This window comes from Paramormyrops kingsleyae, chromosome 25 (genome assembly GCF_048594095.1).
Source record: "Paramormyrops kingsleyae isolate MSU_618 chromosome 25, PKINGS_0.4, whole genome shotgun sequence".
NCBI classification, from domain to species: domain Eukaryota; kingdom Metazoa; phylum Chordata; class Actinopteri; order Osteoglossiformes; family Mormyridae; genus Paramormyrops; species Paramormyrops kingsleyae.
In genome coordinates this window covers 21,729,790-21,743,880 of record NC_132821.1, presented here as the reverse complement: position 1 = coordinate 21,743,880, position 14,091 = coordinate 21,729,790, and the positions used below count along the sequence as shown (strand labels likewise).

General features: G+C 42.4%; 2 protein-coding genes across 5 annotated transcripts in view; one reads left to right on the top strand and one right to left on the bottom strand.

The window, feature by feature from the left end:
• The window catches only part of cep44 (centrosomal protein 44), a 98,732-nt gene that overhangs the window by 15,592 nt on the left and 69,049 nt on the right, over positions 1-14,091 (top strand). The window contains exons 1-2 of one of the 3 annotated variants that reach the window (XM_072706983.1): positions 876-1,016; positions 11,519-11,592. The gene's annotated coding sequence lies outside the window, so the exon portion shown is untranslated. Of the gene's footprint in view, positions 1-875; positions 1,017-6,395; positions 6,520-11,518; positions 11,593-14,091 lie in introns of those variants that run through there. The other 2 variants (XM_072706984.1, XM_072706985.1) reach the window with 2 other exon arrangements.
• Positions 227-7,116, bottom strand: hand2 (heart and neural crest derivatives expressed 2). 2 transcript variants are annotated; one of them, XR_011985523.1, is made up of 3 exons: positions 6,019-7,116; positions 5,339-5,593; positions 227-319 (listed from the first exon to the last, which is right to left on the bottom strand). XR_011985523.1 is itself a non-coding variant. In XM_023799133.2 (2 exons), the coding sequence occupies exons 1-2, from the start codon at positions 6,544-6,546 to the stop codon at positions 5,495-5,497; spliced, it is 627 nt and encodes a 208-aa protein (XP_023654901.1). In that variant the 5' UTR covers positions 6,547-7,116; the 3' UTR covers positions 4,985-5,494. The 2 variants fall into 2 exon arrangements, 1 of the variants encoding a protein (XP_023654901.1); XM_023799133.2 differs by lacking the exon at positions 227-319 and having other exon boundaries at positions 4,985-5,593.

The window sequence follows — 14,091 nt, the reverse complement described above, 5'->3', positions numbered from 1 at the left end:
TTTTGAAAAGTCAAAAACAATGCTTACAAAGCACCAATATGATGTACCCAAAGGACGCACTATTTTTTTTTCCATTTCACCATTCAGGTAACAGTTCACCACTTCTAACTGAATTTTAAAAAATATTCCTTAAAGCCAAAAATAATGGGAAAACATTGATATCACCTATTGCTTCGTGAAATAGGGCAGACAGCAGTGCATAACCGGCAAAAATGTATTACCTTACCTGTAATTCTCTGTTAAACCCGGATCCGTGAAGCCGGTGTGCACACGAACGCTCCCCAGCTTCTGCTAAAACCTCTCCCGGCCACTACCGCTTCTTAAGAGAGGGACACACGACAGTCATTCATTCACAAAATGTCACATTTTCGACTCGTGTAGTGTCCGGCCAGTCAGCGCACCGCAAAGCCTGTGCAAGGCTTTTGAGGACGGTTTGGAGGGAGCCCGGTTTTTTTTCTGGTTAGAAACTCAATCTCACATACAGTAGCGGGCCCATCTGGGAACTGTCACAATTGACAGCAGCGTCGGGCACAGGCGAGATCTTCTGCAAAATGCTGCATACTCACACCGCGCTGTCTCTCTCACACACGCATGCACAAATGCAGAAACCGTCCTTACAGTTAGTCCAAAAAAATCTGTGTTGTTTTCATTAATTCGTTGTATTTGCACAACCTTCTCTCGGATAGAGTGGCCGTGCAGAGACTTTTTGGTCTGTCTGGCTTTGCAGCGAGAGCTGTGGTTTATGTCATCGTATAGGTCTGACTGCTAGACAGTCAATGTCCAGACCCCCTAGACTGACTCATGCAGGTCAGCTCACAGAGCGGAGAAAATGCCTGTGTTTTCAGATGCGCCATTTCTGTCAAAATTTACCGAGGATAAAGTTAGTACAATATCTCCGTAGTAGCACTAACTGCTAACCACCGTAGCAGTCAAAAAACGAAGGTTCCAACGACGGATAACGTCGGCAGACGAAACTCCGTATTCGGTCAAAACAACTCTCCGAGCATTTGTACTTTGTAAGTCTATTTTATGTTTTATTTTTATACGGTTTATGTGGTTTATTTTTAATGTGAGGTTGTCCTTTAATAGTCGTCACGTTAACGCCACGGGGTCATGAATGCGGAGTTTTGTTTCGCCCTGTTGGGTGTAAAAAATTTTCGTTTATAAAAAGGTAGGCCTAGGTGTAATATGCTTTACGATAAACTGAATAACACTAAAACCACATTGGATGCTGACATAAAAACCTCTAGAAAAGAATGAAATAGTAACTGGTCAAAAACGGATAGGTATAATAGCTTAACCGCTCTTGATCCGTTGCAATTTAGGAACAAATAACGTGTTTTACAAACTTTTATATATACACCTTTTGAGTTCACACGAGTTATTTCGCTTTATCATCTAACTTTGTTAATGATAAAATTGTTAATATTTTGTTGGTTTAGTTTTGGTTAGTCTATTTTAGCTCTACGAATTAGAAAAGATATTTTTTAATCTTAGCAAACAATTAAGTTAATTTATGACCATTACCAATTAAGCCATTTGAAAAGGCTACTTAGAGCACCGCCGCAAAGAATAATTTTATGTTTCATGCGGTAAATTAAGACACTAAGAGCACATTCGCCGGCTCTGAATTTGGCCGAGGTCAGTATTCTCGGAGCTTATTTCTGAAACAGGGTGTAATTTCCTACATTATGGGCCTATATATATGAAATATTTCTGTGTTATAACCAGATGCAAAGTGTAAACTAACGGGCCGTTGTTCAGGGCCACTGCGATCTTAATTTGGTGACTGAATCGAATCACAGCAGCGACCATATGCTGCTGCTTTTTATTTGTAAATAAAGTTGCTTGTTTTTGTTTGAATTACGAGGCAAAGCAATAATCATATGCGTTGAAATACGTATTGGCGGGTCGCTATAAACTTTGAACAAATGAGAACTGGGCACGTCAGACGGCTCTTTCGGAGAAAACGGGTCTCATACTGCAAAACTGCGTGAACCAGGATACATGTCTGTGAAATATAATATTTACACAAACATCATAGTTTGTTAAAAGAGCAACGTCCGAACGTTGCTAAAATTGCTTCTTTTAAATAGGCCCATATACGTTTAAAATGTTATTAGTCATGTGCAGTTTCAGTAATCAAGGCTTTTTTAATAGCCATCGATATATTTTAGCAAATATGCTTGACAACGGACTGGCACGTTAGGTTGTAGGCTATTTCGCGTTTGGAATGGAATGGAACGGCACGGAACGTAGAACGTGATTACGTCTAGCTGGGGCAGGATGGCTCCTTGCCGTCTGATCTGACGTAAACATGTCTACAGGCTCCCTCGGAAAAAAAGAATGGGGAGAGGAGGGCCTTGGTACTAATCGTTCACAGATGCCTGTAATGCAAAAAAAAATCGTGCGTAGTGCCTGTGTTCTACAATCTATTACCATACAACGCATATGTTACCCATACATTGAATTTTAAAGAAAGGCATATCAGTGAAAGACAAAAGAAAATATTTTATATGGTATTCTTGCTATTTTAATGAAATCAAAGCTCAGCAATGGCATGTTATAAGCCACTAATTCCTTGTTATGTAAAGTATTCTTCTTAGTGTTCATGCAAAAACTATCATGATTTAATTTGTATAAGTTTCAGTTTGCCTTTTGAGTCAGATGAAGTCCTTTCAGATGCTAACTCAGATGATCAGTTAATGTGTGACATTTCGGTAGTGAGAGCGCGGGAGAAGCGCGGAAAAGGTGCCCAACGGATTTGAGGTTACAGATCTGTGATACTTACACTATATCAGGCTTTTGCCATCCCTGATACAGCAGTGGGTCATAATGAGGTCACACGATTATCTACTCCCTTCATCAAATGGGAACAGCCCGGTGATATTATCTAGGACGCCATCTTGACACAGACAACAAATTATCTACAGTTATTAGCGCACATAGTAGACTCGAGGCTCCAGCTAATAAACAGTAACAACCGATTAATTTGCACAATTTCTTGGAATCTTAATCTTAAACAATCGCTATCTTTACTGATATGCGTTGTGGAAGATGTCACTTTAATCACTCTTCATTAAAAGGAGATTCCTACGGTAAAAAACAACGCATTTCCTGCATTTTGAAGTTAAACGACTTATAAGCTATATAGCTTGAATTCACATTATTTATATACTATAACACAAAAGCATCATTACACAAAATGTAAGTGGAGTCAGAATATGGCTGTGCTTCTGACTGGATTTATCTGTAGGCCTATATTTAATCGTTCCTGTTTGAAGACCAGTTTGAGAAAACACAGATTTGGAAACGAGGGGCAGAAAATAAGTTGTTTTTAAAATGTAAAGCATTAAGGATATTAAAATTTTAAAATGTATAGTTATGGTAAATGTAAACATTGCGCACACGTTTGGCGCTCCTACAAATTCATATGTATGTAAAACATTGTCGGCTATTCAGTGTGTTTATTTATTGATTTATACTGGTAGGCCAGCGCATTTATTAATGTCTTTTCTAAATATTTAGAGTTGTCACAGTGGTCGACGTTGTGGGGTGGACCGATTTCCCCTCGCCAAAAAAAGAGAAATATTTCAAGCCCGCGTTTTGATAGGCGAGTTATCAATCAGAACCGTATCCGATAGCTGGCCTCTTGCGCTTCCCAGCAATTTACTAACCCCGTCCGTCTTTACCATGAACCTTTTAACGCCAGAATCTACATTTTATCTGGCTCCGCAATGTCTGCTGTTTCTGAGCGCAACTCCAGGAGGGAGAAAAAAAATAAAACGTAGTAATCGTTACATAGAATTTCAGTTTTGTTGCTGTTGTTAAAAGTCAATTTGGTAGGCCTATATAAAAAGTTAAAGTTTAAATAAAGATTTCTTTTTATCATTTGCTTAATTCACGATAAATTTAAATTCGTGATTTGCTGCATTTTACTTCAAGCAACGAATAATAATAAATAAATGTTTGCCTAATAATACTTAAGCTAAAAATCGCCCCTGACAATTACAGTATATGCCACATTTAGTGTTTTATATGTGTATATTGTGGATATTGTTTTGCTGCGTGGTAGTACAGGCCAAGCCTCTAATTCGACAAAAGTTCAAGCGTTTTACTGGGCTGTGAGTATTATGAACAAAACAATCTAAAAAAAAAAAACCTCTTTACCTACTACTTTGGTGAAGCATTTTGATCACACTGCTATTAAGTGAGTAACGATTGTGTGCGAGTAAGGTATGTTTACTGAAGTACACGCTTTAAAGATGCACAGTAGCAACGCTCTTTGTTGAAAGAGTACGTATGTAAAATATAGCCAAGTAGCTAAAAGTTTGATGCATTATTGCCTTTGAAGCGAACGCTATTACTGCCGAAATATAACGCTAAAACATGTCTAAAACAAGGAATCCCGGGATTATATCTGAGCGCAAGAAATGCAGACATCAGGTAAGCTTCTTGTAAATCTTCTACCGGCCTAACTCGACCTTTGCTTTGCTTGTTCCCTGTTTCCTATTAAACATAAAAATGACTTTTTTATAACATCACCTATGCTTCGAAACTCCGTAACCGCTTGTTTTCTCATTCAAAACATATGCCGCCCGGTCAGGCTGATAGGAACGTTCCGTGCACTATTTGACGACCTGTTGCGGACATGTCGCGTGAGTGGTATTTGATTGGACTGTCATGTCACGGTTCGTACTCTTGGAAGTATTTTGATGCCCCCGGCCTCAAAACACTAAAAAAATCACCATTCACCAAGGCCTGAACATGTAATGAAGAGTGTTTTCCTCAACTGGAAATAAGTAGTGGAAACAAATTTGATGCCATTTATCTATTTTAAAATACCTATTTAAAAATATACGATTAAAAAAAAAAGTTGTCGATATGCACCTTGTATTGCAGAATCATGTTAATAAAATTATTTTAATTAACGTCTCCAAAAATATTTTATTTATCAATGCATGCAGCAAACGAACTAAATTCGTTTAAAAACAAACAGTGGTTTATTGAATTAATTACATTGTTTACATCTCCAATATTATTTAATTTTCTTGCAAATGGACGGAAGTGCACTTGAGTGGACGGAACATCTCTTTAACATCACCAGACAACCACAAAAAGACAACACAACACTTCGTAACATTAAAATGTCTCTTGAATCGCATCAATACCATTTTTGCTCCATTAATATTTTATATCCTAAGAAACGGTGGAAGAAATAGAGAGTGAGTGAGGGGGGAAAAACTTTGCTTCACATACACGTTATTGCCAAACATGTTGCTTGGCTTACACTAGGAAACACATTCACCACAAGAGACAAAAATACACAATCCCTTACCAAAAAGGTCTTCTCCTCTTTAAAAAATGGAATGGTTTTCTTCAAATATCCACTCTCCATTTTTGGGAAATTGCACATAAATATTCCATTAAATAATGCGAGAGTACAAATTAAAAAGGAGTCTAGAAGACTTTTCAAGTCATTGGGGGCGATTCTTCACTGTTTGAGTTCCAGCGCCCAGACGTGCTGCGGCCACCCCGTTCTTCCTTTGGTTTTCTTGTCGCTGTTGCTTGCAGAACTTTTCAAAACTTCATTCTGGTTATACAGTAAAAAAAAACGGGCATTTTATTAGATGCATTGTTTACGCAGCTTCATGCGCGTGGCGGTACCTTTCTAACCTTCCATTAGTGGCCTGACGTGGCCTGTGGGTAACAGTTTTTCCTTAAATTATTCTGCAAAACATTTTTATGATGGCGCCAATCGTAAGCGTTTCATTAGAAGGTTTGTATTCAGTAATTACTGCAGTCTTGGAGCCGGAGATTAAAAGAAAAGTCCAGCAATATTCACATTTTTAGTAATTGCTATTTTTAACAGTATACGTACGTCTGCCGTACAGTAAAATGTGCTCTTGATTCTTAAATGAAATCATGCTAATTATATTAATATTTGCACATGCAACAAATGTATCTTCTTGCATTTATGATATTTATGATATTTTAGATATTTTACTGTTTTCTTACCACTTCTTTCTTTCTCCTCTCCTCTTTGGCGTCCGTCTTTTTGAATTCCGCTTTAAAAGCTTCGGCTTCTCCGTTCTGCTCGTCCTTGTCTAAAATGTCCATGAGGTAGGCGATGTAGCTGGTAGCCAGCCGAAGAGTCTTTATTTTTGACAGCTTTGTGTCTGCTGGCACGTTGGGGATGCACTCTCTGAGCTCGGCAAAGGCGCTGTTGATACTTTGAGTCCTACGCCTCTCCTTTCGGTTGGCCGTGGGTCTCCGTTTGACGGGACGGGGTCCGATTCCGACGGCGCCGGCTCCCGGAACTCCACCGTAATGCGAGTGTTCGAGACCCGCCGCACCATTTGCATATTCGGGACTGTACGCGGGTGCCATGCTGTAGTCGGGTGGAGACATTTCTGGATGGCTGATGAGCCACCCGTGGAAGTACGGATTTTCTTCATGGCATCGGCTGGCAGCTGCGGCCGCGGCAAACGAGTAGCCATCGTGATGCACCACGGGATGGTGAGGAAATCCTCCGACTAAACTCATAGTGAAGCAAAGCAAAACTGTACTTTGTGGAAAATCTAAACAGGCACGTTCTAGTACTTTTAGTTTACGTCGGCGCCTCCACGTGAATTACGCACGCACAGCGCTCGTGGATTCTTGTCACTTTCACTCAGTTGCAATGGACACTCGTTTTATACATCTCAATTAAATCCAAAGAAATCACCACAGCAATGCACGTTGGTCAATCAGTCTCAGCTTCTCCTGATCGCCTCCTAACTGTGCTCAAACTTTGCGATCTGCCCCTAAAACAACAAGGTCAGCTACTTACACGCAATTTCTCCATTGTCCATATCTAGCGCAAAAGAGATCCGGCCGCGTTATTGAGTCTCAAAGTACATTTTCTATCTGCACGTTAGAGGGGAAATTCACTTTGCTATAAATTTAAGGCCCGCAGTGGAATTCAGGGACCGTGGCATTCGATGACAACGAAGCCTAGTTTTCCAAATCCTCGTCCGTGAAATGTGTGCAGTGTACAGCCTTACTGCTCAGTCCTAAAAGCGCTCCTCCGTTTGATCTCCATGTCGCAGCTTCATCTTCTGAGCTCCACGGCTTCATATATGTCGTCAGAACTCCTCTGAACCAATAAGCGCGCGGAGTAGGAGGGACATAAATATATTGCGGGGTGTTTACGCTCCTAAATTTCAATGACCCTCTTCGGTATTGGCTGCTTTCACATTCTTATTGAAGTCATTAAGATTATGAAAATATATCGGCCACAACCAATCTAATTATTTCAATTAGAATAATATCAACAAACCTAAATTCCATCTTATCATCCCCTCTAATGCAGTATATTTAAACATATCAAAATAAATAACTTGAAAATGAAACAACAGTAAAGTTTAAAATCTGACCCGTTTTGTATATAATTATACTCATATGTTAAATCTGACTATAACACTAAATGAAAAGCAGGGTGTTTATGAAGCAACGCGATTTTTTTTTGCGTTGTTATTTGTCGCATTTTTCCATGGGCAGACGCACCGAGTTACTGAAATACTTTTATATAATACTTTTGGTAGACCTCGTACACTAATTATTAATCACACTCGGACTTACTCAAAATCTACGCAAAATAACTATTGCTTTACTTTCACTGTGCAAACTATATCCTCTTACACCTTTTTGGAATTAATCCTCGAAATGAAGGATTATACTGCGCAGCATTAAAATAAAAAAATAAATTTTAACGTTAAACTTGTACTCGCACATAATATCTGTAACTAGTATCCGGCGTCCTTGTAGAATATTTAAAAAGTGAATACGAATAAAATGTTTTCTAAATACCATCGTTTTATATGCATTGACAAAATACAAATGGCGTTTTAAGGACAGGGTATATGTATGCTGCTGATAGAACTGACGCATTGAGATGTCATCGTTTATGCCGGTTATATGGGATACCTGTTGCCACGAGAATAGGCTATAGGCTACATATTAAGACAGTTAAGCGATAACTAAGAAATGTACACCGGTTACATAAGACCTTCCGTAAAAAGGGCCGAAAGAACGTTGTTTGATGCGAAAGGTCAGATACATAAGATCGTGTGATATTTCCCTCTTAAAAATTAAACCAGTGGATGCGTGAGAAAATGAACAAAGCCGACCTTTTAGATAGGCCCCTTCGGCTGGAAACAGATGCCGACAGAAAAACCCAGTTTAAAGGTATGTGTCAGTGTCCGCAATATTTAATGTTTTTTTGTTATGAGTATCGTTTAGCGTGTTTTAGCGGGCTCCTTGCTTAAGTACATAATGCCAGATTTCATTCACAAAACACAGCGCCGTATCCGCTGCTTGCCTATATGACCAGCAAGTAGTTCTTAACTAAAATTGTGACTTAACTAAAATCCTACGCGGCGCACTAATTTGTTTGCTTGTAACCAGTGCATTAATCCCGTTTCACCGTGGGTAGAGCATTGTACAGAACATTTTACAGGCCTAGAGAAAACAGAAAACATGAAATACACGTAATTTGGCAATAGGAGAAAAACCGTCCATCTTTAACATTTATAGGCAGGTAAGGGACATTTCTAAATATATGTCTGTAGATGTATATACCATATAGAGCTCCATATTGTAAATACCGCTTTAATGTCCTATCATAACGCACAGCACACAAACAACGAAATTAAATTCAATTGAAGCGACGGGATGTAAACGTGTAACAATATCCCAAACGAAGGCGCCCTTTAAGGCCGGGTTATATTGTTGCAAAGGCTTCGGTGATTTAGTAACAATATGCAAAAAACTACTACAACTCCTTCTACTTCCGTAGGATCTGCCTTATTCATGATTTAGATATGGCCAACTGATATTTTTGGATGCGTCTTACTGGTGTTTTATGTTGTATATGTGCTGACTGGAAATATATCTGCTGAATAATAATAAAAAAGCAATAAAAACGCTAATATCTGTCAATATGTATTGTATGTTACCCGCACACGTAAACAGACACATACCACATACAACGGTACTTGATTTGTAGTATTTGTGAGCGCTGCCCAAGGTTAATCAGTAGTCACATTTATAGTCTGGTCCGTACAAACAATATTCCGTAATGTAGGCCTTACACTAATTATAGAAAATAAAATGGATAACCAAAATAAATAAATAGTAACTTTGCATGTATCTTATTGAGTCTGAAAAGGGTTATCAGCTATTACTGCATGTTGTTATTAAATAAATAAGATGATTAAATACGCCATCGTTACCATTTTCACTGAAAAAGCAGTTCTAACGAATGATGAAATGCAATTAAGTCTTTTGATGAAATCGCAGAAATTCAGTAACATGTTTCCGTAAAATCGCGACAGACTACGTCGTGAGGAAAAGCCTGACACCGCGACCGTTGCATGCATATGTGTGTACATGTGTGCATGCTTGTGTGCGCGAGCGCGCGCCCGTTGTGTGTGGGTGTGTGAGTGCGCGCGTGTTAAAATTCACAAAAGCACGTAGGAGGGCACATGATTTATATTTGTTTAAGTGTTGTGTGAGTGTGTGTGCTGCAAGTGTAATTCGTGGTCTGAATGGAAGTTCTTTGAGTAATTTGGATACGTTCAGTCTCCAGTTAATGACATATAATCAGGCTTTGGGTCACTTGGTCAGACTCCTATTACAAACCCCGCCCACGCCTTCTGATCTCCTTTCAAACCGAATTTCATATAAATAAATAAGGTTATGCAGAGCCAAATATTTGAACATGAGAAAAGTGTCTGATAAACGGCATATAAATTCAGCGGAATCTTGAAGTTAAAGGGAGCTCATCCCGTTAATAGTGTGTAATGCAGTTCGCTAAACCTTTTCGGGCAAGTTTATATTATAAACTCATCACAGGAAATTTCATTTATCAATTGTACTAAAATTAGAACACTAGAACAACAATAGGGGTTGTTAATGTAACTAATAAAACCACCACGAATATATCGTTGTAATCGTTTCAGAGATAAAGAAAATCATTCATAACTGTGGATTATAGATCATGTAAAACTGTTTTTTTTCCCCTCGGCAGGTCACGGTCTGTACTGTTACTGTAGTTCTAATAGTTTTTCAAAATAAAGTGGAACAACTTACAAACGCAGTGATATTTGCAATGGTTAAAACGTGCTATAGGTTATCGATAATTCGGTTTTGTTGAGAGACCAAGAGATTTCCATGAATCCTGCATGGAAAGGACTCGGAACAATTATAACATTGTAGTAGAAATTATTTCTGTTAATGTACAATGCAAACAGCCACACTTAATAATAATAATAATAATAATAATAATAATAATAATAATGATGATGATGATGATGATGATGATGTATTTTAATTCTCAATTTCCTGGCCGCCAGTGCTTTGTCCCATTGTCATTCCCGTGACCATTATTTTACATTTCCCGGTAACGTTGTTTGTGGATGCCAACATCCCAGCGAAAAATCAGGCAGAAGATGGGTTTGGTTTCGTTAAATCGGCCTGACTTGGTCGCAGTCTCCGCATCAGGAGAGGTGACTGATACCGAAAAGTCGCCTCCCGTCTCCCACCTCTGCGCGCGGCAGCCCCGGCGCCTGTAGCCTGCTGTGGAGCCCGTTACCTGCAACCAGCCGTTCGCGGTTTAAGTCTTTAAGCCGTTTCACACGCCAGCTGATAAGAAGCTGACTAATGCCCTTTAATCTAAGGAGGATTCCGTATACATTTAATTTATATTTCCAAACTACAAGCATTTGCGTTTGAACATCAATTAATTACCAATAATAAATCACACGGAGATCCCTCACGTCGCTTAGGCTACACTTCTAACTTAATATAGGATTAAGTTAAAAGCTAAACTCTTCGTTATGCCATTGCTCTGGGTATTTTGGAAGTAAATGGTAATATTTCTGTAATTCTCTTTATTATATGTGTAGGAGGACGCGTAGGGAAATGAAAGCAATAGAAATACGGATATATGAGATATACAGGGCGCTAGTTAATCCCAGCAGCCGTATGTCAGTGGTAGCTAAAAGCGGGGTTTACTTCATGTTTTTCCGTTTGATATGGGCTTTTCTTAAACCTGGGACTGGATTTAATTATCACACACCGCCCCGGTGTTATTGCTAATTTCGGCAACCGTTGAATTGAAATTGCTATTGCAACGTGAGAATTGTTTGATCGCCCCCCCCCCTCCCAAAAGACAAGATCAGCGTTATGTTTAAATTTAAATTTAACAATTTAAATTTGCTTACACAAGTTGTTCTATATAAGGCTTTCTTGTATTTCTAAAAATTGTTAAAAGAAAAAAAACAACAGGATTGATTGATCTTCTGGAAACTTCCATTGCTGTTCTCAACGCAATTTTAAAAGTATTCTCCTCATGAAGGGACTGATAAGGAAAAGGGTCAACTCGTTGTAGGAGAGCTTGAGAGGAAACTTTGTGGAGGCAGTTACAGCAAACATCTTTGTTGATTACCGGCCCCCCTCCCTGACCTTTTCTCAGACAGCCCGTCAGACGACACTATTGGGGACCACCTTCCACCTGCTTCTGCTGCGACTCTGAGCTGTAATATCTTGGTGAGTAACAAGCCCACACCTCATCCTGCCCCCCACTGTGCTCATCTCTAACCTGCCCCCCCACTGACCCGCTGTCCTCATCCCTAACCTGCCTCCCCCCCCCCCCCACTGTCCTCATCCCTAACCAGCCCCCCCCCCCCCCCCCCCGGTGTCTTCGTCTTTAACCTGCCCCCCCACTGTCCCACTGTCCTTGTCCCTAACCTGCCCCCCGCTGTCCTGCTGTCCTTATCCCTAACCTGCCCCCTCCCCCCCCCCGTGGTCCCGGTGTCTTCGTCTTTAACCTGCCCCCCCACTGTCCCACTGTCCTTGTCCCTAACCTGCCCCCCCGTTGTCCCACTGTCCTCATCGCTAACCTGCCCCCCACTGTCCCACTATCCTCATCCCTAACCTGCCTTCTTCATCTTTAACCTGCCCCTCCGCTGTCCCGGTCCCTAACCTGCCACCCCCCGCTGTCCCGGTCCCTAACCTGCCACCCCCCGCTGTCCCGGTCCCTAACCTGCCCCCCCCCCCCCCCCCCGCTGTCCCGGTCCCTAACCTGCCACCCCCCGCTGTCCCGGTACCTAACCTGCCACCCCCCGCTGTCCCGGTCCCTAACCTGCCCCCCCGCTGTCCCGGTCCCTAACCTGCCACCCCCCGCTGTCCCGGTCCCTAACCTGCCACCCCCCGCTGTCCCGGTCCCTAACCTGCCACCCCCCGCTGTCCCGGTCCCTAACCTGCCCCGTCTTTAAGACACTCCGCCCACTTTCTTACCCCCAGCCCCGCTTCCTATCCCCATGCCATCCTTTCCGTGCCGAGTCCGTCCCCTGTAATCCTCCACCTCTCACTCCCTCTCTGTCTCTCCTTTTCTCCCTCCCCCTCTTTCTCCATCACTCAGCATTCCATGCCCAGTTCCTGTCCTCAGCACCTTTTTTCCACCACAGCTCATCTCTCCAGCCCCCCCCACACACGCACCTCACTCTTCTTTCCCCATCTCCAGCTTCCCTTTCCTGCTCTTTCCTAGCCTGTATGTATGTGGGCGGGGGGGGGGGCTCCGCTGTCCCCTGCGTGAGTCGGGTTCCCTTATTTTCAGTTTTCTATAATGTTTTTGTGGGGGGGGGGGGGTGGTGTATTGTGGGTTGTAGGTGGAATGTGAGAGAAACAAACATCACAGGAACTGCATGGATGCCGCCCCCAACCATCCACTCAGTTTATAAAATTGAAAATGTATTTAATTTATTTTTTGGTGAGATATTAAATGGTTACTCAGGTGAGTACCTGACGCTACTCATGGTCACATTCAGTACAGGAATGATACACCAAGGGACAAAAGCGGCCAATCAAACGCTCAGCCAGAGCTGGCCCCGCCTCCCCTTTGTTATCCCCCATCACCGGCTTGGGGCCCGAACCTGCCACTGAGTGACATCAGCAGGCTGGACCGCCGCCACGGGCCCGCGCCTGGCCCATCCGGGTCCCTGACCCCGTCTCCGTTATTAGTGTCTCCAGTACCTTCAGCAGCGTCCATCTGGCACCGTTTACGCTGCTCGAACGAAAGCCAGTGCGTTTCGGCATGGGACGTATTACAGCTCGCGGCCGGGCCGTGCTGGCGCTGGCCGTGCTCGGCGTCACGGCAGAACTGCTAATAATTTATCGCCGTCTCGGAGCGTGGGTGTGGCCCCGTTTCGGTGTTTGCCGAGGCCTCTGTACACTTGTTTTAAATCCGTTTCTGGCGAGGCTTTACTCGCACGGCTAAAAATATCCGAAAACAAACATGCGTGCGTATGTGCATGTGTGTATGTTTGCCGCTTGTGTTTATGTGGGAAACCTGCTACGGCTAGGGCACAGAACCACATGGTATGGGCTAGTCTGGAAAGTAAGCTCAGGTCTGGCTGGGGGGCGGGGGGGTTACTGAAAAACTGTAAAAGTACACCAGGGCCGAATTTAGGGGGTGGTGCCCCTTGGGCTATAGTCATTGTTGGGGCCCTTCCTACAGCATAAAATGCTGCTATGGCCCCAGTTAGCTTGTGGATGTGGCCTTGATGGTATCTATAAGCTGCAAATATCAGAGCAAATGTCTGCTAACCCTCTTTGGCTCCGAATCCACCGCCACCACCTCTCTGCTTACCTAAATTCCCCTCCCGTTCCGTGTCTCTATCACGCACGTGGAGAGCATCTGCGTGGCATTTCTGCCACCCTGCCAGAACCAGAAAGCTGTATGAGACCCAGCAGTGTATCAGCCATCACAGGCCCCGGGAGATTCTCGGTCTGTCGCCCCCTGGCTGCGAGGAGGTGTGTAGCGACGCGGCGGGTCGCCATATTTCACACGTACGCCCATTACCCCAAACGGCGTAATCTGTGCGACACAGACCGCACTGCGCTAATTTATGGCTCCCTGATAGATTTACGCCTCCCGTCCCATTAGTGTATACATTACCTCAGGCCTGTTATGTAATGGCGTTAGGGAGGTTTAAGAAAAGGATAACAAGTAATAAATTTGCTGTATGCAATGTGACGCCTTTCCTA